Here is a 27243-nt window from a genome sequence, read left to right as displayed (position 1 = left end):
ATCCATATTCATCAACGATACCCATACCTCCAGGTTAGTGGCACTTCACGAAGCATCGGAGACCATCCATGTACAATTAACAGTGGGCAAAACTGCTTTTCAGTTTGTAGCCTGTTACAAACCACCCTCCCAAACTCAGGAACCCCACTCGGCCTTCATGAGAACACTGGAGAATATGAAGGTTTCTCCAAACACAATAATACTGGGTGACTTCAACTACCTGAACATCGACTGGGAAAACTACTCAAGCCCCAACACCCTTGCCCAACGGTTTCTAGACTTTATAAACTCAAATGCTATGGAACAACTGGTCACCACTCCCACTAGAGGAGATAACATATTGGACCTGGTCATCACCAACATGGGGACTCTATGTTCCACACCACAGGTATGTCCATCATTGGTAAGATCAGACCTTAAATTAATCTCACTGGACATCCATATCCCATCCCCACCCCCAGTCAAGGAAATCATGGTGAAAAATTTCTCAAAAGCAAATTTCACACTTCTCAAAACCGAGGTGGAATCCTTCAAAGCCACCGGGCCAGTGGAAAATACTACCCCAACAGCAGAATCCTTTACAAATGCATTCTATGGACACCTACAGGAATGCATGGATCGTGCTATCCCAAATAAAACCAAGATTCACTCCTCCAAAGGCAGGAGACCAGTCTGGTGGACCCTGGCCATAAGTAAGCTATACAACAGAAGGAGGAAGCTACTACATGATAGAGTAAAATCCCAAAAAGGGAAGGCAACTCTGATCAGTACTAGCAAGAAACTACGATTCCTCATAAAATTATCGAAGGCCAGCTTCAAAAGAAAAATTGCGCAAGACACTAAAGATAATCACAAGGCCTTCTTTAGTTATGTCAGGAATCTGGGGGGCAACTCCCAGATATGCTCTGAGTTAGTACAAAATGACAAAAAATACACTGATCCCACAGACATTGCCAACATCCTGGCAGACAGGTTCAGTGCAAACTCCCCCCCCTTCCCCCCCAAAAGACCAAATGTCTATCCCAACAGAATGTAGCCTCCCTGACATCACAAATGCACAGGTGAGAGCTGCCCTCTCCAAAGCAAAAAACACAGCATCAATTGGACCAGATGGTGTCCCGGGCTGCGTCTTACACGAGCTCCAAGAAGAACTAAACCCTCACATAAATTCACTGTTCAATCTCAGCCTTACTACAGGATATGTACCCAAGGAATGGCGTACAGCAACAGTGGTCCTGCTCCACAAAAGTGGTATCACAACGGACCCAGGAAACTATCGCCCTATAAGCCTGACTAGTCTGGTCTGCAAAGCTATGGAGCATATCATCATGGAACTCATAAACAAGGACAATGGTAACCTCCAGACACTGGATCCTACCCAATTCGGCTTTGTTAAGGGCAGATCTTGCCTCTTGAACCTGGTCGACTTCTTTGAAACAGTTACCAAGGCCATAGATGAAGGGAAGGTAGTACACATGGCCTACCTGGACCTCGCAAAAGCCTTTGACACAATGCCCCACTCAGGCATCATAAATAAAAAAAAAAAAAAAAAAATCATAAATAAGCTCACCAGCTTAAATATCAACCCCTATGTCACAAGATGGGTTGCAAACTGGCTCAGGGATAGAACCCACATGGTCAGAATTGCAGGTGCCATGTCAGACTCCAAACCAGTTACAAGTGGCATCCCACAAGGCTCAGTCCTGGGACCTCTCTTGTTCGGTATATACTTCTCTGAGGTATAGGCTAATACGAGAGGACTATGGCTGACCAAATTCGCAGATGACTGCAAGCTGGGCGCCATAATCAACTCTCCGGCTGACACAAGCATCCTCCAAAAGGGTCTCACAGAGATGGATAACTGGTGGCAGAGCCATGGCCTTAAGCTAAATGCCAAAAAGTGCACAGTCATCCCCTTTGGGAAAAACAAAGTGTCCACAAATTACCACATAGGTGGTAATCTATTAAGTACAGAAGAAGTAATTAGGGATTTGGGGACCCATGTAGATAGAAACCTCTCTTTTGACAATCACGTTGTCAGAGTGGTTAGAAAGCCCTTCTATATAGCCCACCTTATCATGAAAGGGTTCACATCTAGAACAAGAGAGGTCATTGTGCCCCTCTACTCATCACTCATCAGGCCCATAATTGAATAGAATGCCCCATTTGGGATGTACCTTACCAGACACCTGCAGCAACTGGAGAGGCCCCAAAAGTACCTCACCAAGAGGATCAAGGGACTCAAACAGATGCCCTATGCAGTTCGGCTAAAGAAACTCCAGCTCTACTCTGTTGCTTACCGCCTACTCAGAGGTGATCTATGCCTGACATATAAAGCCATGTCCAACCCAGAATTAATGGACATGCTCCACCTCAGGAAATCCAAATCCCTTAGAGCTACACGCTCCAGGGACCTAAACCTCAGCACAGAAATAAATAGGACATGCTGGAGGGACAGATTCATATCCCAGAGGCTGCCCTCACTCTGGAACAGAATCCCAATCCATGTTAGGCAGAGCCCCTCACTGACTCTCTTCAAGAGAAATCTTGACAAGTGGATGGGAGATCGTAAGTTCACCCCTGGGATCTCTTCTGTGTCCCTGCTAGACAGGGGCACAGTAAACTAACCTTAAAAGGGCTATCTTCTGTGACCTACTCTACAGAGGCACAGTCAACCAATCTACAAGGGTGGAGAAAGCCAAATGTACTGGCTAGGCTTGTAAATGCCCCAAGGCAGATAGCCTAGTATCAAACTATGAACCTATCACTACCCCAAGCAGCTGTGGGTCACCTTCAGTCTCACTGCTACAGAGTAGCTCCCTCCCTGAAGTAACCACCTCACCAGTCCTGGCTGCAAGTATGCAGTCTGTCTGGGTCTTCCCCAGGCTACCAGACCCACATGCTTGTCTCCTAGTCTGACTGCGTGTAACTGCAAAAACACATGGTACTGCCTCATCCAAATCCTTCCCTATCATGACATCTGTAGGTATATCTTCAAACACACCTACTTGCTGGCTTCCTCTTCCACCCTCCCAGTCAAGGTGAACTCTAGCCAAAGGTATTTGGAATGGAATCCCTCCTAAAGCCCTGACTGGAGTAGAATGCCCAGGCAAGTAGTGTTCCTCTGTAATCATTGCAGGCTTTACAATGGTTATATCGGAGGCTGTGTCTCTCTTGGGAATGGTCTCTTTGCCATTCATTACAATAGGATATAACCTCCGGTGGTAGTTTGGTACACTTGTTGTCCCAACACAACCTACTATTGGCATTTTGTCTTTCCCACTTACTGGCTCCCTCACCTTTTGTTCCCCACCTTGCCTCCGTGGACACCTGTATGCCACATGGCCCCACTGGTTGTATTCAAAACATTTAACCCTAGCTCATGGATGTGTACCTGGACTAGTGGCTTCCCCTGCTACTGGCAGATTCTGTTGGGGCAGTCTGTGCTGCCCATCATGGGTTCCTTTAGACCCATGAGCAGTACTGGGGGTCCCTTTCCTGTACAGGGCTGCCCTGCTTGCCAGGTATAGGTCTCCCTTCTTCCCCAACTCATCTGAAGTTGCACACTGACTATCAGCTAACCAGATCCTCATGTCTTCACGCAAAGTGCTAGGGGCTTGTTCCCTCACCAAAAGATCTGCCAGCCCTTCAAAAATGGTGACCTCACATCCACTCACCCACCTATGGAAATAAGTGCTCAGTTCAGCAACATATTCATACACACTTTCATCTGCCTTACGTCTATACTCGCAAAGCTTTTCCTATACGTTTCAGGTGTTAGCTTAAACAATTATAACAAGTAATTTTTAACAGCAGTATAACCAAAACATGCAATGTCAGACATTTTTGACAAAACAGTTACAGCTTTACAATGGAGTAAGGGGGTCAGGAACCGTACCCAGTGCCTTCGGTCAACACCATACTGTTTGCATACCCTCTCAAACATATGAATGAAACTATCAAAATTATCCCCCTCTTTAAACTGCGGAAGAAATTTACTGACCTTTTGTGCTTCTGGGGTCTAGTTACTCCCTTCCCCATTAACTCCATGACTCTGGCGAAGAGTCAGCATTTCCTTCTCATGCTTCCTCTGCCATTCCTTTTCCTCGGCTTCCAGGCGTCGCAGTTTCTCATTCTTCTCAGCCTGTAGACTCCTCAGTCTCTCAGCTGCTTCTATCTCCAAACGCCTGTCCTCCAACTCAAGTTTCTTTAACTCCAGATGGAGTTTTAAGTCCTCTGCAGAAAGGTTGAGCTGTCCATTCTCCGAGGGTATTATATCTCCACTGCCAGTCTGATTGCCTTCCTGGATGTTTTTTTCTGATGCAGCTGTAACCAAGGCTGCAATCAGGTCTGCCTTAGGTTTCCATGCACCTGTCCCCTAGCCTGGCATATCTCAACCAGCTGGTTCCTTGTCAGCTTTCCATACTCCACTACTGACATGCTGCCTGCTCACCCTAACTACAATAACAAAAGAAATAAAACAATTGTGATCTGAACTCTGAGTATTAACTGCGTGGCTGATTTAGAGTACAAAACACCTTTCAGAGCTCACTATACACAAGCTACAGGAATACACTCTACTCACACCACTACAAGCCATTAGTATTTACCAACCAATTAATATGTAGTGTGGATATCCCACCACTGCCAAACAATTAATATGTGACGGCCGTGCCCTGGCCCAGCAATCAAGGAGCCCCAATCCTCACCACTAACACCAAAGAGGGGTGTCTCACATAGGAGGAAAGGATAACAAATACATACAGTAAAGTGAAATTTCCCTTAAGAGCACACAGAGATCACAGTCAATATGGGTCTGGTCGCTCCCTTGCTCTCCAGGTCCCCAATAAGACTCCCCACTGGCACAGCTATAGGGTCCAGATCTCAGCCTAGTGGGCAAGCTAAAACCTCCAGCACTCTCTCTGTCCAATCAGTGCTTCGTGCCCCTGCCCAAGTAGCTGATACACACTTTGAAAAGAGTTTATACAACCACACAGATACTCCTGGGGAAGGCTGGCACAAGTTCTCCTGCTGAACCACTTTTCCCAGACTATATGGTAGTACCAGCTGCCACCACCCATTAATATTTATCAGGTGCTCAAAGGCCCTTAAAAGGGTGTCCAATTATTACTGTGCAATATTATTATCCAATTGGTAGTATAGCCCAGGGCTAAAGCTATTGGAGTGGCTTTGTACAATTTTACCAAAGGCATGCAAGTACTCTAAAGAGCTTAAATTATCTCTACAAAAACTGCCACAGATGAAAGGGTTTAAAAATATTTAATAATAAATAAAAACACAAGACAATACTTTTTACTACACAGTGCTAGTCAATAGTTCAGAGATCACAGAGAAATACTTAAAATAATTTAGTAGCACAGATCTGACATCACAGAAAAACAGTCTAATCTTTCTAGTTTCTAGCTATTTCTAAGAGAAAACACAAGTCTAAGATAACTTACATATAGAGCAAGACAGTGCTAATGAGTTGGATGGTCATGACAAAAATGCTTAATGCTCTCTGATTCTCTCTGTTTTTAAAATCACATTCCTGGTTCACATTACATCATTCTTCACACTTCCCTGGGTTCCCAGGCTAACAGAAACTGCATTTACATTCTTCACCTCGGGGCAGAAACCAGAGCATTAAAGGACGTTTATGCATGCAAATTCTGGCCATTAACTCTGACCTTAAAACAATAGGCAGGATGCCCCACTCTTGACTTGCTGACTCTGAATTTCAACATCAAAGGGTCACAACATGCTTTACTTAGTCAGTAGAGTGCACTGTTGTTACATCTTTTTCAATTCCACGTGTAACACTATTTTTACCATTTAAGACAACAAGCCTGTGGTTTACATTAACATTTACAGATGACAGAATTATCTCCAAAATTCTATCTGGCTAGGCTGGCAGCCTTCACCTATCTTCACCCAATCTTCACACACGTCTAATGAACTCATTCAAAATCCCTCTAGAAGCACATGTTTCAGAGCTTACACCATGATCATATGCCATTTCAAAGGGTGAACTTGACAAGATCCACAACAAGATGAAACTCATCAGATTTCTTACGACAAGAAAAACAGTAGAATGTAGCCCATCCCACCTGCTTCTCCTGCAGTTGAACAGTCATAATCACCCCACTCCGCTTCTCCTGCAGTTGAACAATCACCCCACTGTTTAAAAAGGACTTGAGCTGATCTGTCAAGGGAAGATGACTCAAGGATAAAAAGACCAACTCTACAGGATGGTCCTCGGTGATGATGACAGAAACTGTTTTGGCCTAAGTACTGGTCCTCTAAACTACAGAAAACTCGGAGAACCAACCTTCTAATTAACAGGTTCTTGGAGAGCAGTCAGGACTGCAGCTGGGCCTGATGATTCAAAGACCTCTGTGTGGACTTAGTAGGAATACCCTGGTTAGGTGGGGCCTGGTAATTATGTCACATTCTATCTGGATGACTTCCTCCCATGGATGATCACAGGCACATTCTCAACAGTGGACTGATGCTTACCCCTCCTTGCCAACTTCATGGAGAAGAGATTTAAAGCCTTGACAGCAAGCTAAACAATAAGGATTCAGCCAGCTAGGTAAGCAGTGGAACAGCCATCCACTGAAGGTAGGAAAATACACACCATCCTTTGGGAGTGGCAGTATGTAATGTTGCAGTATGTAATGTTGCACTGGTTACTCCTGGGGAAGGCAAAATGACACCATAATTTACTAGGCTGAGCAACTTGCTCAGAACTGCTAAGCACTGTTTGTGCTGTATCCAGGGGCAGTACTTGTGTGGAATTATGGAACCCCCGGGGGTCTAGCACTGCGGTCCCCACTACAGCAGCACACTTGGACATTCAGTGGAGCGGAGTTAAGCAGCATACAGAAAATCTCATAAGTATTGCCAGTGCATTACCAAGGGTGATAACACACACTGGGATTAACCCACTTTTGAATGGACAACTTAATCAAAAGCATAGCAATGATGAGGTGAAAATGGCAGACAACCTGGCTGCAAGGTGTTTGGGGGAATGTGACTGGGAAGTGCAGTTCCTGCATAGGGTGGCACAGTGGTACAGCAGTTAGCAATGTCAACTCACAGCAAGAGGTTCTCTGGTTTGATTCTCAGCTGGGGTGCCTTCTGTGTGGAGTCTGCATGTCCTCCCTGCATTCACTTGGTTTCCTCTGGGTGCTCTGGTTTCCTCCCATATTCCAAAGACATGCATCTGGAGCACTTCTCCCTGAGCCTCAGCTGAAAATGAGCACTGTCCCAGTCAGACTTTCCCAGTAAACAAATGCTAAATAAATAAAAATAAATAAATTCTTTTCAGTACCAGAATGTCGGTATAGAAATTTACTTCAGCACCTTGTGTGTGGTAAAGAAGCTGTAGTAACAGTTAAAAAGTGGAAGTCTATTTTTTTTGCTCTGAAGTGCTAAAGCTCCTCCAGAATAAGGAAGCAAACTTTTTAAGGGGTGGGACACCAGATCAGGAATCCGCACCAGTGGGGTTAAAAAATATGGCAGAGAAAAAATAAACCTTTCACCTCTCCTACAGAAATTATAGATAATCTCCTGGGTGGGATACCCATACACGACCTCACCTTGAGAAATGGCATTCAGAATCTTTGAAAGGGAAGAGTGAAACATTTAAAGCAAGGCATCCCTGTGCAGAAAGGTTCCAGTTGTGTGTACACTGGACACATCCTCCACAGTATTCAGTCCATGATGGGGTTAAATAACAGCTCAACTTTGAGGTTATATACAATATCCCCTTCACGCATTTTTTTCATGATAGCCAGAGCTAAAATTCAACTCATCCAAGTCTTTGTCCATCAGAAAGATCTGTAAAGATCTGAAAATTTGAACACATGGCACAGTTACTTGAGGGATGTGAGATCTAAGGAATAAATCACCATTTTCACATTTGTTCCTGGCATTAGACTTCTTATCCAGAGGAAAGAGGGACAAATGCTGTAGCTTCTGATATATGCTGCACAAAAGAATGAAATAATTCATTTTAAGATGTCAATAAATCGACTCTGGTGAAGGCTGGTATAACTGGTCAGCCTTTCAAGGCATTGAGAGCCCAAGGTCTGGGTGCTTCCATTCCACAAGAACAGCATTTTTCAAAAAAACGTCTAAAACAAGAATGACTGATGATTTCTCATGTTCTACCCCAAAGGGGTGTTGAAATACTTTTTACAAGATGAGGAAAAGATTGCTGGGCAATTCAGTGTAAATTTTCACAGACTGAGGCACTTCTCAATGGAATTATTTTTCAGGCAGACAACCAATGGAGGAAGATGACTTGTGGCCAGCCTCCAATGAAACTGAGGGTCAAACGTCTGGTTGTTTCAAGTCCATACAAGCAATAGCCTTCAGAACAGGTTCCAAACAGGGAACTTACTGATAACTGATCCTATTTAACCTGATGAAATGTTTCTTAGAGGATGAGCAAAAGATCATTGACCAATCCAGAGATTTCTTTTTTTAGGTGCAGAACAAACCAACCAAAATGACTTCTTGTAATCAGCAGCAAATCCTCCAAATCTTTAACATCAGTGGAAAAATCTGGAGAAACGGACAACCCTTTCTCTTTGATGTGATTTAAATTCCATTGTCCTGCAACTGTCATGTGATATGTGTGGAGGAGGAAAAGAACCTTAGCATGACATGCTGGACACGCGGTGAAGAAATGACCATCAAAAAGCTGGCACTGACCTCTATCACCAGCACTAAAGAAATGTGAATAAAAATCTTGGCTAATGGCCACTACACACTGCATTGGATGGGACTGAGGAAATAACAGTGAAGATGCTCTTCAAATGTCATGCTCTGATTCAAGCAAAACAAGCAACTTCTGTGGCGGTCTGATATCTGTACATGATGACAAGACTCACATATAGAGGGCCTATAACACTGAGGAACCAAATGCAAGAAAATTCCCAAGTCAGCAACACCAAAATAGAGAGATAAAGTGTACAAGCAGCTGGAAAGAGTTTGGATGTGGCATGTCCCTTAATGCTGGTGCAGAAATGTCATTCATGGGCCAAAGTGGTCACTCACACATGCATATATGGACTCAAGATTTTTAGAAGAGTTTCACAAAAGGATACAGAATGGATGGACTCAAACACTGATCCCACTGCAGAGAGTCCCTTAAAATATCCTGAGTGTACTAATGTGCCAACAAACCCTCTCCCCCAAAAAGTCTTCATGTGCATCACATGATTCCCTCCCTGAAATTAAATATGAGCACTCCAAGGTCATAGAAAGTGTTCCAACTAGTCCCAGTGTGTGATGTTTCATCAGTCTGTTATGTTTCATCTCAGAATGAATCAGGAAAATACAAGTAACTCCACGGAGTTAAGCTTCTGGAAGTTTTAAAAAAAAGTGTGGTGGATTTCCCAAGGTTTTGTTCAAGAAATGACAGGTTTTACGTGTGGTCTCAAAAACACAGCACATCAAGCGTTGTCCTTCAAGTAGCAACAAGGCTACCTATCATAGTATAATGTGCCCTGGCAAGCTTTAGAGAAACTGCCAAACTTGAATGTGCCCTGGCAAGCTTTAGAGAACGTGTCAAACTGGATTATGTGCACTTCTACAAATTAAAATTAGAACTTCTCTTGCAACACAGGCTATAAACTTGGGAATTCTAATATCAGTTGTAACCCCCCAGTGTTGAAAAGCAGAAGTAGAAATTTGTGTACTAACAGAATAAGTCAAATATTTTATTTTCAGTTCAGAATTTCTCAATGACTTTCAGAAAGTCCACCCCAAAGGTCTACTTTATATGAAACAAATAAAAGAAGGTCTAATAAGGAACAGTCTGAATCATAAAAAATGTGTTATTAAAATAAAAATCTTATGTTCAGTATATTGAGGGGATGGGTCTTAAAATTACATGTAAAATGGGTTAGAAATACTACTAGTAATGAACACAAATTATGAACATACGACTCCTACCTACATTTTGAGAGATGAAGAAATGCACAAAATGGTGTAGAAGGCTGTACTGTTGCTTCACCAGGCGCACTGCTGGCTCAACCAGCGCCTTGCCCCCACAGCTCTGGCACTGAAGAGAAAAAAAAAAAAAAAAAAAAAAAAAAGCACTTTATTGTAATAAGCCAATTGCTACACTGTAGCAATCAGCTTATTACACTTAGATCCATGGCCGTTCCTTCTACTGGCACACCAACTAGGTGACCAGATACATAACACAAAACCCTCTCGCCTACCCAAACTATTCAGGTTACATTTCCATGCCCTGCCCCCAACCCTACTTCTGCACATTTTATTAAAAAAATAATAATTTCTTCTCTTAAACTGTAACAAACTGCTTGGTACAAATGTAACAAGCAGTGGCAACAGTTTATACTCTGCCTGCATGGAGCAGTATGGACTTCACGTTTTAGCTAAAAAAAAAAAAAAAAAAAATCTTCTTTTTAAACTGCAGCAAACTGCTTGTTACAAATGTGGCAAATAGTTGCTACAGTTTATATCCTGCCTGCATAGAATGCTACAGAGCTCAGGTATTAGTTAAGAGATTTTCTTTTTTACTTATAGCCAACTGTTTGCTACAATGCAACAACCAGTTGCTACAGTCTAGACTACACACAGAACGCTACAGCACTCAGGTTTGACTGTGAATGCAATGTTGGCTTTTAAAAACTGGTATTGCATTAAAGAGATATCTGGATTCGCTGATTGCTTCCCCCAACACTTTGCCACCGGGGCAGCTGCCTTCTTGCCCAGTCCTAGTTACACTACTGTGCATCTCAGCACCTGACTTCTGGTTCTGTTCCTGGCTGGACTCCCTCCTGCACAGAGTGTGCATGACCTTTGTGTGGGCTTTTACTGGGGTTTTGTGCAGAGTGTGTACAACCTTTCTGTGGGCCTTTACTGAGGTATCAGCTTCTTTACAAATCTCAAAGACAAAACCCTAGGTTAAATGGCAATACTCCACTCCACACTGTCCGCAGGTGGCTGCATGGTGTAAATGCGAGTGTCTATCCTGTAATGGAATGACAGACTAACATACCATCCAGGACTGACTTCTTCCCTTACAATTATTACTTTCTGGGAATAGACTGGCTCCCAAACACCCAGAAGTATATAAAGCAGGTATGGAAAGAGGACAGACGAACAAAATAAAATCACATTTGAAAAAAAAAAAATGTAAAAACTCCAGAATGCTGACAAACAAGTGGCACTTTTAACTTCACTTTGTACCTTGCAAACATGCGTAGGTCCTCAGGATTCTGGGCAGCTGGAACATTAAGTATGGCTTCCCGCTCATATTCTGAAAGGCTAGCAAGTAGATTTTCTGTCATTCGCTTGTTTAATGGTGAATCGCCACCAGGTATTAGCTCAGCACTGGAGTTGTCCATACTGGGGCTGGTTAGAGTCATATCATCACTGCTAGCTGTAGGATTAAAGAAAATAAAACCACAAGGTAAACAAATGTTACTCTACCAAGATTTTAGCAGAGTGTGAAGTCTCTACGGTTTTAAGGGCAGACACGCGTTATATTTTGCATATGCTTTTAAAATAAAATGTTTAAAATTAATTTGTCACTAAGTAAATTACGTTTTTATCAAATATATTACAACAAGAAATAGAAAAAGATCTTCTGTCAATTAAAAATACAAGCTTGGTTCAATATGGGTCAAATTCAAGAACCATTTGTCCCTCTGGTACTGTTGTTAAAATATGAAAGAAAACTGATCTAGAAAATGTGTACCATTGAACAGCTGCAGGGGTATTTCACTGAAGTTAAGTATCTTTTGTTTGTTGTTAAAAGATGACAGAACCACTCTCTCAGACAAGACACTGGCCATATTAACAGTTAAACAACTGGCATAACTAATTCATCTGGTACTAAGTGCAAATAGTATTTCAGTATGCATGAAATGGTAAAATTATGGCTTAATGATCTGGTGGACAAAATACTTGAAACAATGTAACAACTGAAAAATGTATAATATGTTATCAGGTATCAATGCAAAGTGTAACAACTGTGCACAACTGGCATTATTAACTGAGGAAAGTGTGTAACTTAACCAAGAAAAATGGTACACAAACTAAAATGGTACAGATTTCTTTTTCCAACAGAGGCCAGAACCATCAATGGAGGTACAACACAAGGGGGAATGTGGCCAGGAAGGGGATGGACAATCACAACAGGTAAGTTGTTAAACCTACCATTTTGGTTAACATGTGGGGATTTTAAAATTTACAATTTTTCGAGTTTTGAAATTGAGTCAGATGTTTGTGACATTTTTTGTAAAGTTTTGACCTTTGTACCCTCTGAACATTTTAAGCTGGCTGAAACATTGGTTGACCTAAAACTTTTTACACGGAAACACAATCTGACTTTACTATTGGTTGGTAGCTGTCAACCAAGTGATCGGCTAAGGGCAACCCTTGTAACCTACCTTATCTTTGAGTATGTGTGAGAGTTTGATTTTAGAAACTTGCACAAAAATTGTAGGGGTCAGAAGTCTGGTAACTTGACTACCAAGGAGGTGGAATCCTTAAACATGTTAAAGACTCTGCCTATTCGAGTCACAAAACCTGATAAAGGAGGTGGATTGGTGATTGTGGACACCAGTGACTACAATAACAGAATGCAGTCTGTCCTGAATGGTGGGACATATGTAGTATCCAGTATCAATGAGACGAATATTGCATACAGAAGGATCAATTCCTTCATTAACGATTTATTCATTGAAGGCACTGTTGACCTGGATGTTTTTAATTATTTGATAAACCTTCACCCCAGGACACCCTCCTTATTCGGTTTACCCAAGTTACATAAAAACCTCCAAGATCCTCCTATGAGAGTTTAGTCAACACCAGGTCTTCCATCATGTATGCAAGTGCAAAATATGTCGACTATTGAAAAAATATGTGGCTAGGGAAGACCAGATTTGCAAGGACTCTTGGGCTTTCCTAGCCTCAATAGAGCATTTTGGGTTTGATGTAAACATTATGTTTATCACCATAGATGTAGTTGACTTGTATTTTTCTATCCCACACGAGGTGGGAATAGAGTGGGTGGTTGAAAGGTTGTTGTATCATGGTGCTAACTGTAGAGAGATTAGATTATTTCAAGAGTTAATGGACATCATATTAAACAACAATTTTGTGATGTTCAACAACAATATTTACAAACAAGTGGTGGGTTAGCTATGGGTTCATCGTGTGGAGGGAGTTACGCTAACTTGGTGATAGCTCACTGGGAACACCAGACAATCCTAGGTAACAGCAGGATTATGCAAAAGGTCAAACTCTACACTAGGTTTTTAGACAATGCCTTTATTTTGTTTAAGGGCTCAGAGAACGAAGTTCAGGAGTTTGTAGAATATTTAAACAGTTCTTGAAGTTGACACATGTATGTAATGAAAATGCTATCACCTACTTAGATGTAGATTTACGAAAAGATGTAGCCAAAAACCGGTTTGTTCAAGAATACACCGTAAAACCACATACTCCAACACACTACACTAGTTGTCATCCGCTGCACCAAAAAAGATCAGTTTTGAAAGGTCAATTGGTGAGAGCAGCAAGAATGACGACTGATGAGTTTAGTTTTTTGGATGAACGTGAGATCTTGAAAAACATGTTCATTAGTCGGGGTTACCCAGAAAGTTTAGTACTCGACTTGATTGGTGAAGTTCAGTACAAGAGAAGAATGGGTATGTATAGAACAATCTTTCATATGAACATAGGGGTATAGACGTGGTTTCAGTTCCTGGTGAACCGGTTGAAGGTACAGAGATAGAAGTAAACTCCCTGGTACATGGTAGTAACCAAAGTCACGAAACAATAAGAAGTTTTATCACAATTTACAGTTTAGAGGTTGGGAAGCTGAGGAGTATATTGAACAGGAATTGGAATATTTTGCTCAGGGAGAAGGAATTGGTGGAAAGGCTAGGCAGCCACCCAACCGTGATCTTTAAGAGAGGTAGGAATTTAAAGAACATCATAGAAATTGAGAATAAACACACACACACAGAATTAATGGGACTTATAAATGTGAATCATGTAATTATTGTAAATTTATTTCAACAGGTTCCAATTTCAGCATTAATGGTAATGAATTTAAGACCAGGGGTAGGTTCAACTGTGACTCAAAATCAGTGGTTTACTTGGCCTCCTGCCAGTCTTGCCCCACGTTTTACATGGGGAAGACTGACAGGAGGTTCAAGGAAAGGATTTATGAGCACATTTAAAATATCAGGAAGACATACTGTCAATGCATTGGCTAGGCATTGCAGTGCGAATCCTTCCCATATTTTTTTGTTCAGAGTGATCGATCAAGTAGTTTTGGACTCAAAAGGAGGTCCTCATCAACTGTTGTTGGAAAAGCGTGAGTTGTTTTGGCAGCTGAGGTAAAACTCTTACAATGTCCCAGGTTTGAACGAGATTGTTTCCCTGATGTGTTTTAAAACTTCAAAGTTTTTTGCATTAAAAGTTTTTAAAATTTTTTAGTGTTAATGTAAGTTTTAACCTGTTTTATATGTAGAAATGTTTTTCACTTTTAACATATTTAATCTGTTTGTTTTAGTAAAAGGGTTAATTTAATTGTGGGAGGTTCAAGGGTATTGGCGGCATTTTTGATTTTGGTGGGTGGATTATGTGTACTGTTTCATCACTTGAAATGTATTTAAAGCACTTATTTGTTTAACATGTTTGTCTGATGAAGTCTACCTATTTGTCTTGGTAGACAAAAGCGCTTTACCTTTACTGCATTAAACTTTGTGTTGGGACCCTCGCTTGATGGAGCCTTTTAATTTTTCTCTGAGTTTGTTTCATTTGAAGTTTTAATAAGGAAAGCTGTCAGGATACCCAGAAACAAGGCCAAGGAATATTATGTAGGTAAGAGATGCAGGCAGAACAACAAGAAACAGGAATCAGGTAAATAATGTGAAGGAAGTGATAAGACAACCTGGCAAAAAGGTCATAGCAAACTGAGAAACAAGCACAGGCAAGAGAAACAAGCACACACGCAGGAAAGAGATTTAGTACAGAGGGAAGATATACCTGTATCAAGTCCCAAGAAAATAAAGGAGATAATAATTAGCCCTGTATCTGCACAAGCACCTGCCCCTAGAATATTAATAAATGAGCAGAATTATCAAATGAAAGTAGACACCATGGCAGATGGTGTTGCTAGAAATAATACAAGGCCATGGAGGGTACAGTATAGTCATAGATTCATAGGTTCATACTAGGCTATCTGCCCTAAGGCATTTATAAGCCTAGCCAGAGTATGTTTGGCTTTCGCCACCCATTTTAAATTAATTTTGCTATGCCCTTTTTCGAGGTTAGTATACTGTGCCTCTGTCTAACAGTGACACAGAAGTGATACCCGGGGTAAACCTACAATCTCCCATCCACTCATCAAGATTCCTCTTGAAGAGAGTCAATGAGGGACTCTGCCTAACCTGGACTGGGATTTTATTCCAGAGTGAAGAAAGCCTCTGGGTTATGAATCTGTCCCTCCAGCATGTCCTATTTATTTCAGTGCTGAGGTTCAAGTCTCTCGAGCGCGTAGCTCAATGGGATTTGGATTTTCTGAGGTGCAGCATGTCCATTAATTCCGGGTTGGACATGGCTTTATACATCAGACACAGATCGCCTCTGAGCAGGTGGTATGCCACTGAGTAGAGCTGGAGTTTCTTTAACCGGGCAGCATATGGCATCTGTTTGAGCCCTTTGATCCTCTTGGTGAGGTACTTTTGGGGTCTTTCCAGTTGCTGCAGGTGTCTGCTAAGGTACATCCCAAAAGGGGCATTGTACCCAATTATGGGCCTGATGAGGGATGAGTAAAGAGGCACGATGACCTCCCCTGATCTAGATGTGAATCCCTTCATGATTAGGTGGGATATATAAAATGTTTTTCTAACCACTTTGGCCACGTGGTTGTCAAATGAGAGATTGCTATCAACTTGGGTCCCCAGGTCCCTAATTACTTCTTCTGTACTTAATGGATTACCACCTATGTGGTAATTTGTGGGCACTTTATTTTTGCCAACGGGGATGACTATACACTTTTTGGCATTTAGCTTGAGGCCATGGCTCTGACACCAGTTGTCTGTTTCTATGAGGCCCTTTTGGAGGATGCTTGTGTCGGCTGGAGAGTCGATTATGGCGCCCAGTTTGCAGTCATCTGCGAACTTGGTCAGCCACAGTCCTTCCGTGTTGGCCTGTACCACCGAGAAATATATACCGAACAAGAGAGGTCCCAGGACTGAGCCTTGTGTGACGCCACTTGTAACTGGTTTGAAGTCTGACATGGCTCCAGCAATTCTAACCATGTGGGTTCTGTCCTCGAGCCAGTTTTCAACCCATCTAGTGACACAGGGGTTTATATTTAAGCTGGTGAGCTTATCTATAATGGCTGAGTGGGGTATTGTATCAAAGGCTTTTCCGAGGTCCAGGTAGGCTGTGTGGACCACCTTCCCCTCGTCAATGGCCTTGGTGACTGTTTCAAAGAAATCAACCAGGTTTAAGAGGCAGGATCTGCCCTTAACAAAGCCGAACTGGGTAGGATCCAGTGTCTGTAGATCCCCAATATCTTTATTTATGAGGTCCATGATGATCCTTTCCATAGCTTTGAAGACCAAGCTAGTCAGGCTTAAGGGGCGATAGTTTCCAGGATCCGTTGAGGCACCACCTTTGTGTAGAGGGACCACTGTTGCTGTACTCCACTCTTTGGGTACATATCCAGGATCCGTTGAGGCACCACCTTTGTGGAGAGGGACCACTGTTGCTGTACGCCACTCTTTGGGTACATATCCTGTAGTAAGGCTGAGATTGAACAGTAGTTTTATGTTTGGGTTTAGCTCTTCTTGGAGTTCATGTCGGACGCAGCCCGGGACACCGTCTGGTCCAATTGATGTTGTGTTTTTCGGTTTGGAGAGGGCAGCTCTTACCTGAGCATCTGAGATGTCAGGGGGGCAGCACTCTGCTGGGATAGATATTTGCCCTTTTGGTGTGGAGGGGGGGGGGAGAAATTTGCGCTGAACCTGTCAGCTAGGATGTTGGCAATGTCTGTGGGTTCAGTGTATTTTTTTGTCATTTTGGACCAATTCTGAGCATATCTGGGAATTCCCACCCAGGTTCCTAACATAACTAAAGAAAACCTTGTGATTATCCTTAGCGTCCTGTACAATTTTTCTCTCTAAGCTGGCCTTAGACGATTTTATGAGTGCCCATAGTTTTTTGCTAATACTGATCAGAGATGCCTTCCCTTTTTGGGATTTTGCTCTATCATGTAGTAGCTTCCTTCTTCTATTGTACAGTTTGTTTATGGCTGGGGTCCACCAGACAGGACATCTGCCTTTGGAGGATTGGGTCTTGGTTTTATTTGGGATTGCATGATCCATGCATTCCTGAAGGTGTTCATAGAATGCGTTTATAAAGGATTCTGCGGTCTGGGCCATATTTTCCACAGGCCTGGGGGCTTTGAAGGATTCCACCTCAGTTTTGAGGAGTGTGAAATTTGCTTTAGAGAAGTTTTTCACTGTGGTTTTCAGGGCATGAGGTGGAGGCGGGATGTGAATATCCAGTGAGATTAGTTTATGGTCTGATCTTACCAGTGAGAGATACACTTCTGGTCTGGAGCATAGAGTCCCCATGTTGGTGATGACCAGGTCCAGTATGTTTTCCCCTCTTGTGGGAGTGGTAACAAGTTGTTCCAAAGCATTTGAGTTTATAAATTCTAGGAACCTTTGGGCTAGATGTGTTGGAGCTAGAGTAATGCTCCCAGTCTATGTTTGGGTAGTTGAAGTCGCCCAATATAATGGTGTTTGGAGAGACTTTCATATTTTCCAGTGTTCTCAGCAAGGCCGAGTGGGGTTCCTGGGTTTGGGAGGGTGGTCTGTAGCAGGCTATAAACTGGAAGGCAGTTTTACCCACTGTTAGTTGCACATGGATAGTCTCTGATGCTTTGTGCTGTGCCACCAACCTGGAGGTGTGGGTATCTTTGACGAATATTGATACTCCCCCTCCTTTTGTGGTTCGGTCCAAGTTTTGGGGCCGAAAAGCATGGTATGAGGTATAACCTGGTAGTGCTAGGGTGCTCTCTGGAGCCTTGAACCAGGTTTTTGTTACTGCACAGATATTGATGTTCTCCATGCTAAGGAGGGTTTCGAGTGCGTGCATCTTGAGGTTTATACTTCTGGCGTTGAGTAGCATTACTCTTAGTTTCTTATCCCTTGTGATACCTATGGAGGTGGGTTTGTCTTTTGAGCCTTGCCTAAAAAAGGCACTATGGGGGTAGCAAGAGCCTTTGCCAATATCCGAAAGCCCAGGGGTGACGGGTGCAAGCTGTCCCTAGCGAAGCATTGTGGCTTGTCGAGCATGTCATCCCAGGCTGACAGGCATTGGATCCCCTTTGAATGACACCAATACTTAAGCCAATTGTTGAAATTGATCATCTTGTCTTCATATTGTGGCATCATTCTTGGTGAGGGTAAGATGCTACTCAAGGTCAGGGTCATACTGGCCTGGGCAACATGCTCAGAGGGCTCCTCTATGTCTCTTTTCATGAAGTCCATGGAGGTACATCTCAGGTCATTCACACCAGCATGGACAATGACTGAGTCATATTTGTACTTGCCTTGGCGTGACCTGAGTGCTTGTGTTATGTGGCGGATCCTAGCGCCCGATAGGCAGCTCACCGTGACCTTCTCCTTGTTCAGCCAGGTGAGCGGGACGTCAGTGTGCCTGATGATAGAGTCACCTATTACAAGTGTATCAGGTGTGTTGTTTAGCCTTAAGGGCTGTGACTGTTCGGCACACTGGCTTTGTGAGCTATGTGCTGCACATGTTTTGTTTTGGGATAGTGGTTGCTTGGGTGTCTGCTTTGGCGGTCTCTGCTGCTTAGGCAGATTTTTATTTAGAGCCTCCGAGTATGTTTTTGTGTGTTTATGTGTTTGGTTTGCTGTCGTGGTAGGTCTATGTGAGACTGGAATTGTAGTGAGTGTGGTTTCCTTCTCCTCCTGACTAGTTCTGCCAGTACTGAGTTGAGAGAGCTTTGCCTCCAGTATGGCTATATGGTTGCATCTCTCACATGTGTTGGAATTTGTTGGGAGGAGGAGAGGGTTGTCTGTGTACATGAGGCAGTTGTAACATTGCCTCAAGATTCCCAGATTCACCAGCTGGACCGGAGAGGAGATTGACAACTGACCTTTGGACATGCTAGAATAGTATTGGGAATTCCTTTATAACTGAAAAAAGGGCCAATGGGGAACAAGGTACTCAAGGGGAGTTTGTGAGGGTGTAGTGCTTTTAATTTTTTAGTGCTGATTTATATAATTGCTTTAGTGAGCAAGTGCCAGGTATCTTAAATGCAATGTGTTACAGGTAACTTAAATGCAAAAACAACAAACAGTAACTTTCTTTCAAGTGAAACAAGGAAATAAGTACAGTAAGCAATGCAGATATCACTAGGGATCCACAGAAGCGCTGAAAAGCCGTGTTTTAGGTGGAATTAGCGTTTCAGGGAAATAACAAGCATACAAAGCTAGATTCAGCAGGCCTGGATCTATTCTATGCTACAGCAAACAAGGTGTACCAATTTCAGTAAGAAACCGTTCAAATATGCAGGCACTATAAGCCTTTAACCAGAAATTCCCAGCTCTGAAGGGCAGCGTCCAGCCTCTCCTCCCACAAGAGTGCAGACCACGAACCTTCTTAATGTAAAATAACTGGCCTGAAGCCCAAGTGCTTAAACCAGAATTAATATATTTTTAGAATAACAGACACTGAGCCCTCAATCAGCAGTTCCCAACTTAGAAGGATGTAAGCTACCTGTCCTGCCACCACAGTGCAGGCCACAAACCTTCCTAATGTAAAACAACTGGTCTGAAGCCCAAGTGCTTAATCCAAAAGACTTAGAATGATAGCTACACTTTAATCAAGTTACTATCAAGCAGTAATAAATACAATTGAATACTTTAAAGAATGCCTGGATTAGTGCTCAAGTTATACAAACAAAGCTAGATTCAGCAGGCCTGGATCTAGTCTATGCTACAGCAAACAAGGTATACCAATTTCAGTAAGAAGCAGTTTAAATATGCAGACACTATAAGCCTTTAACCAGAAATTCCCAGCTCAGAAGGGCAGAGTCCAGCCTCTCCTCCCACAAGAGTGCAGACCACGAACCCTTTTAATGTAAAATAACTGGCCGGAAGCCCAAGTGCTTAAACCAGAATTAATACACTTTTAGAATAACAGACACTGAGCCCTCAATCAGCAGTTCCCAACTTAGAAGGATGTAAGCTACCTGTTCTGCCACTACAGTGCAGACCACAAACCTTCTTAATGTAAAACAACTGGTCTGAAACCCAACTGCTTAAACTAAAAGGCTTAGAATGAATTACACCAAGCAGTAATAAATACAATTGAGTACTTTTAAGATGACGCAAAAGCAAAATAAAGTAGGAAGAAACACAAATACAGTAAAAGCAGATAATTTTTTTTTTCCGAGTGAGCAAATGAGATGGGCCCAGGAGTTACAGGACAGAAACAAGTGCAAATGCAGGCCTTCAAATCAGAAAGTTGAGAGAGATGGAAGACCGCCCAAATGGCCAATAACTACAAATTCTGGGCCAGAACCACTCCTTATGTGGTAGACAGGTTACCTAGTGCTTACCACTCCCACTGATAAGCTAGAAGGCTTCCCTCCAACACAGAAAGGCTTGGGGGCTCAGAAGCTTACAAATAGTCCTGGATACAGCAAATCTGTATCTGGAACACTAATTACAGGAAAGGTAGGAAACAGGCTTACAATTTTTTTTTTTTTCAGAAAAGTAGCAAAAGCAGTAGTAAAAACAATTCACATGCAGTGCAAGCTGGCACACTTGAGTATGTAGCAATATTAGTCCACACACAGTTTGAAAAAATTTAATTAAATTAAAAAGGACTAAAAGCAAGTGCAGAAAGGGTTTATTAGGTAGAATGCGGTAAAGAGATGGGACTGGGGGAGTGTCCTAGATCAAATCTACAGTGGGGCGGGCACTGAAAAAGCCACCAAATTTAAACTACAACCAAGAACAGGGAGGGGGGATGGGGAAAAGTTTCAACAGAGATGTGAGGAATCAGAGTGCAAATTATAAAACCAAAAAATATATACTGATCTCTGTATATTTGCAGAACAGTAAGACAACAGATATCTAAGCAACAATTTAGCTCTATAATACAGAATAATATACTCAGCTCTATATATTTGCAGATAGTCTTGTAAGGCTGTCTTTCAACACACAGGTTCCACTTTAAAATGCAGATAATGAATATTTGTTTCCTCCTCACATCAAAGAACAGCAGCAATGAGGCTGAATCAATGAATGCCTAAAGGCAGTACAACAAAGTGAGCAACACACAAATGTATTACTTGTTTCCTCCACTAAGCAGACCAATGGGAGTGTGTGCAGCACAAATTCCTCACTAGTCACAAGAAGTCATTCATTTTCAAATATGAAGAATAACTACCAAGTTTTCTTTATAAGTAATTCAATTTTGAGAAGGGTGTGTAACCTACTACCTACCTAGAATAGATAGATTTAAAATGGCAGTTTTATGCTTAATGGTGTGCTATACATATATATATATATATATATATATATATATATATATATATATATATATATATATATATATAAAATCAGAAAGACTCTGCACAAGCTATTCCTTCATTCCACAAAATATAACAAGGCCATAACTGCTGTGGGTATTAATGAGATCAGAAAAGCAAACAACATTTTGAAAAAGAAATGGATAGTACAATACATTTGGTAAAGAAAGTTGGTTTTCTATTATATTTATTGATATATCTGTTCCAAGGTCAGGACCATTTAATTAAATTTAGCCAGTAAAATGAACAGTGCACTTTACAGACAGTGCCTGAAAACATGGTTATCTAAATTGCACCTACTCATAATGGTTGTTGTTGTTGTGCCTTTCGGCTTTTCCCGGTTAGGGATCACCACAGCGGAACTCCGGTCCGCTGATGACTGGTAGTTGATTTTTACGTGCTGAGTTACCAGCTCTGATGCACAACCTTCACATAATGGTAGATGCTTGAATTTCTTACTATTGCAGTTGCCTTTAGGCTATATAGGTTATGTGTCACCCAAGAAACAACAATCAGCCAGTTTTCAAAAGCTCTAGCTCCCCCCAGCACCTTCACTCTGACTAATGAATGGACATCCCTGAGGAGGCAAAATCAGCAGTGTAAGTAAAGAAGCTTCAGGATTTCCTTGCCCAAATGTAAAGCATTAGAGTATTTATCCTGAACCACTAAAACAAGTAACAGCCAAAAGTTTTATACCCCAACCAGTAACTATAAGGGTGAGGACAGCTACTGCAGCAGTGAAGAATTTGAACTACGTTCATCGTTCTCACTGCTGCAGTACACTACGAGCAAACTACCATAGCTTATCCAAACTGGGAGGAGGAAGGAAAAGGGTCCAGGAGACCCTGGAGAATGGTCATAACAAAGCCTGCCCTGGACGTGGAAAAGGAATCCGTTTTTTAGTGCTTTGTAAATGTATGGACAGAGGACCAAGTTGCTGCTTCTAGAATGTTTCTAGGCTCCTACCTCTTTTCAGTATGCCATCATAGAAGCTAAGGCTCTAGTAGAATGTGCCTTAACACTGCCTGGAATGGATTTGTCAGGGTAAGAGTAACAAAACCGAATAGCAAAAGACAACCACCCAAAATAGTCCGTTCAGACATAGGTAGACTCTTCTTAGTCCCAGAACAGGAAACAAATAGCTGGTTAGCTTTCCTGAAGGATTTAGTTCTGTCAAGACACAACTACCTGAGTTGCCTATGCACATTCAGAGTGTGTAGAATTATTTCTCCCTTGTTTTTAGGATCTGGATAGAAAACAGGGGATTGATGGCCTGATTCAATGTGAAGTATGAAACAACCTTGTGTATGAAAGAGTGGTTTGGAAATAGGGTGGCCCTGTCTTTGTGTAAAAAAAAAAAAATCAAAAGAAAAACAGATAGGGTTCTCCCATCATGACAGCTTGCAACTCAGACACTGTACTTGCAGATGTCAGAACAAGAGCAGCTTTTTAAGTGATGAACTTTATGTCAACCGGATAGTCAGTTTCAAAGGGTGACATAGTTTTTCTAGCACAAAACTGATATCCCAAGGTAGAGGAACCTAATTACAAGGAGGTCTTAGTGTAAAAATCCTTTTAGCAACTGTTTCACATCAGAGAAGCAAGATGAGACTCCAAAGGAAGACAGGTTGAAATGGCTGCAATATGAACATTTATAGAGGAATGAGAGAGGCCAGAGGATAGTAAATCAAACAAATATTTGAGGACCAGTGGTACAAAATCCCTGATGGGTCATTGGCTAGGAACCAAATAGAGAGTCTATTCCACTTGCCAATCTATGATTTTTCTAGCAGCAGGCTTTCTTGCCTCCTTCAGTACCTGCTGCAAATCCTAATGAAAGAGGTGTCCAACATGTATCAAAATTGAATCATACAGACACAAAGTTGTTTCATGTCGAGATGTATCATATCAAACTCCCCCTTGTACTGTGTGAGAAGATCCAGTCTGGGAGGATGTTCGGGGCTAACTGCATCTGTCCATTTCCATAAGAAGGAAGAACTAGTTTTGCCTAGGTCAGAAAGGAGTCACCACAATGATTTTTGGAGAGCCTTTCTGAATTTTTAGAACCATCTTGGAATCAATGGAAAGGGTCGGAAAGCATACAGGAACATTCCTGACCAGGTTATTGACAGAGCTTCTCTTTCCGAAAGCTGATTGCAGGGAATCCTGGAATGGAATCTGTTCAGTTGCCTGCCTTAAAAGAAGGCATACAGATCTACTGAGGTGTTCCACACATCTGGATCAATCCCTGGAAGATGTCTTTGTTGAGTTTCCACTCCTGAGGGTCTGCCTAGGACCTACTTGGCTTGTCTGCCACTATGTTTTGCTATTACTACTGTAAGATGCTAAAGAGTTAAGGACTGCTGAAGACCTAACTCCCAAGCTATCATTTCCAGTCGGTACAGAGGGTATAACCTGGAGCCTCTCTGTTTGTTTATATACTACATCACATGGTGTTGTCTATAATGATGTGGAGAAGATCTGGATCCCAAAGATAATGAAGAGACTTTGTGATATGAATCACATTGGACATTTCTTACATGTTAAAATGCTTTGGTCTGTCTAACTGTCCCATTGTTCTTGAGATGCTTTGGTCTGTTTGAACTGTCCTGCAGTCCTTGCCCTTTTACCACTTTGAAACTGCTGCCCAAGCAAAATCTGAGGAATCAATCAGTTCAATCAGATTGTCAAGAGGTTGGTGGAGTAAAAGGGAGACCTTGACTGTGAGCCATCTGATCCCTCCACCAATGCAGTTCTCATTTAATAAAGTCCATGACTGGAATTTTGAAACTTAAGGGAATGAGAGTGTTGGGTCCACATGTTTTTGAGGTACCACTGAATCTTTCTCAAATGTAGCCTGGCAAAGGGAATCATAGAAGCCACAAGACCTAGAATCCTTAAAAATTCTCTGGCAGTAGCTTGAGATTGATGAGAAAAGTTAATGAAGGCTTCCAGGTAAAGATCCACCTTCTCTTGGGTAAAGAAAGAGTTCTGCATCACAGTGTGCATCAGGCAACCTAGAAACACAATCTAGTGTAACAGAGGAGAGGTGATGTTTGCATATTTATCTAGAATCACACATGGATTAGGAGAGAAGATACCTTTGCTAAGCACTCCTGACAACTGGAAAAAGACTGCAAAAATAAGCAAGTTGCCTAAATAAGGAAATGTGGATACCCTGCAATCTGCAGTAGGTCACCACTGGAGCTAGACAGTTTGTAAACACTCTTGGTGCAGGAGATAGCTGAAAGGGTAATACAGACAGTTGATAATGTGACTCAAACACTAAAACATAGAAATCTCTTGAAATTGCTTGCTACTGGAATGTGATGATAAACAGCTTTGAGGTCTAAGGATACCATAAAATCCTGATCTGGGAACTATAGCTAACAATGTTAGCACAGTCAGCATCCTAAATTACGGAATCCTCACAAACAGATTGAAAAGAGATAATCCAAAACTGGTCACCAAAGTTCTCCTCCTTTGGAACCAGAAACATTCTGGAGTAAAATCTTTTCCCTATTTGTTGTGCAAGAGCATGCTCTATGACTCCTGCTTCTAACATGTAGCAGCACTTTGGGAAGCAACTCTGTTCGAATAAGATGGTGGGGGTGGAATCCCCCTGAAGGTAGTGGGCTTTTCCATTCATTGGCAACTATAACCCCCCACCTTCAAAACCCATTTGTTTGAGACAATCTATTGCCAAAAAGATGGAAAGAGAGGCAGATTCTGTGAAAGAAGATCAGGCAGGAGGGGGAGGGTAGGAGAACAGGTTTCTGGCATAGTCAGTCAGATGGGGGAACCTGATCCTTTTATGGAAAAACTCCTTGCTTTTTGGGATTTTTATTTGCCCATCATGCCACCTCTCCTTAGGTGCCTGCCTGTGAGCAGGAGGCAATGCTTGCTTAAAGGGAGTAGAGGGTTTGGATGCATTAATTTGCCTACCTTGCCCCATTGCTTGAGGACCTACAGAGCAGAAGGCCCAAATAAAATCTCACCATCTGGGGGTGGGGTTCAAAATTTCTGATTTTAAATTATCAGAAAATTTTTGATTATGTACCTAGGTAAATCTTCTCAAGACTGCAGCTGACACAGAAGCCCTGGACATGGTATCAGCACAATCATACATGTGTTTTAAGGTATATTTTGAAACCTGAGACAAGTAAGAAACACTCTGATTCAATTAAGACGTACTTTCAGGGGGCTTGAAAGCAGGACACTCTCTCAAACTACTGGCACCTTTCAGCATAAACTTCCACATGTAGCTCTGTTATTTAAGGCTAAAGAATAGGAAGAAAACAACTCTCTTACCCAGTCTGTCCAGCATCTTACCTTCTTTATCCAAATGAACTAGGTTGGGGTGGTGAGGAGCCTTTTGCAGCAGGAGCAGTAAGAGAAATGGCTGCAGGATCTACTTTAAGATGAGAAAAGAGAGTTGCATTAGTTTGAAAGACTTTATACAGTTTCTTTGCCTTTTTAGATACTGATGGCTGAGAATATGGAGCGCTGCAGGCAACATTAAAAGCTTCAGCCAATGCTGGCCGAATGGGAGGAATGGATGCAGTAGGTGGGCCTTCTTGCTCTACTAAGTTGTAGTATTTCCACAATTCAGAGGAAATCCCAAGAAAACACATACTTCAGTCTAGAGACAATCTCAGTAAAAGAGAAGACCTCCATTTGTACAGTTTCAGGCTCACTGTCTAAAGTGTCAGAGACTTGGGCTATAGAACCCTCAGGTGACAAAACCTTGCCTTTATCTATATCAGAATCATCTTGAAGTACATCCTCATTCTTTTGAGTGGAAGAATAAGAAATAGGAGGAGGCATTTGTTACCCAGCACTGATAATCTGCAACAAGCTCCTGGCCAGGGTAAGAACATAATTTTTACACAAAGAAATAATTTGTCTCTTATCAGAAAGATAATTTTTTTGCTTCTTTTTCAACTGAGCATCCTTGGAGGAAGACCAAGAGGGGAGAAAGCATATCATCTTGAGCAAGAGTTCTCCCAGATAAGACCCTCCTGGAGTGTCTTCCACACCTTAAATGGATGGTTCTCACATGCTCACATCAAACAATTAAACAGCCAAAGAGTATATGTCTGCTCTCCAGTGCATATTGGCTTGCAATGCTACACCAGAGGGATTCCAGGAAACCAGTGAGTAGTCTGAGGAACCAGCAATAGGCACTAAAGTCACCTACTCCTAAGGTATTGACTGGACATGCACTGAAGGCAAGGGCTAGTCTTTTTTTTTTTTTTTAGGTACATTGGAAGAAGGAAAAGCAGGACTGCAGTAAGTATCCATACTGTAGCCAAGGAAAAAATCTGATTACCAGTAAGCTACACTGGTAGGGGGTGGTCAGAAGGTAATTTCTCACTTAGTGCACAAAAGCAGTACACACCCCTTCAAAAAAAGTTCCAATTTGTTAACACAATTTATACAAGAAGCATACAATTCCCTGTCAAAAACAGAAAAACTTTCCCCAAAGTGAACTGCACAATAAAATTGAAACAAGTTGTCACAAAGTGTACATATGCATTCATGCAATACACAATTTCTGCTGTTAAAATACACTTTCTAACAAAAATCACTAA

At 42.0% G+C, this 27243-nt stretch overlaps 1 protein-coding gene across 5 annotated transcripts in view; it reads right to left on the bottom strand.

Annotated features, from left to right (window-relative positions):
- Positions 1 to 27243, bottom strand: part of NPRL3 (NPR3 like, GATOR1 complex subunit) — a 1033612-nt gene that overhangs the window by 106169 nt on the left and 900200 nt on the right. For all 5 annotated transcript variants that reach the window (XM_044089441.1, XM_044089439.1, XM_044089442.1 and 2 more), the window contains one exon: positions 11236 to 11428. In XM_044089441.1, coding sequence (XP_043945376.1) covers positions 11236 to 11428 — 193 coding nt within the window. The remainder of the gene's footprint in view (positions 1 to 11235; positions 11429 to 27243) is intronic.

The sequence above is a fragment of the Protopterus annectens genome, chromosome 12.part0, assembly GCF_019279795.1.
Source record: "Protopterus annectens isolate FY-2018-M chromosome 12.part0, PAN1.0, whole genome shotgun sequence".
Classification (NCBI taxonomy): domain Eukaryota; kingdom Metazoa; phylum Chordata; order Ceratodontiformes; family Protopteridae; genus Protopterus; species Protopterus annectens.
This window is presented reverse-complemented; position numbering and strand designations above follow the sequence as displayed.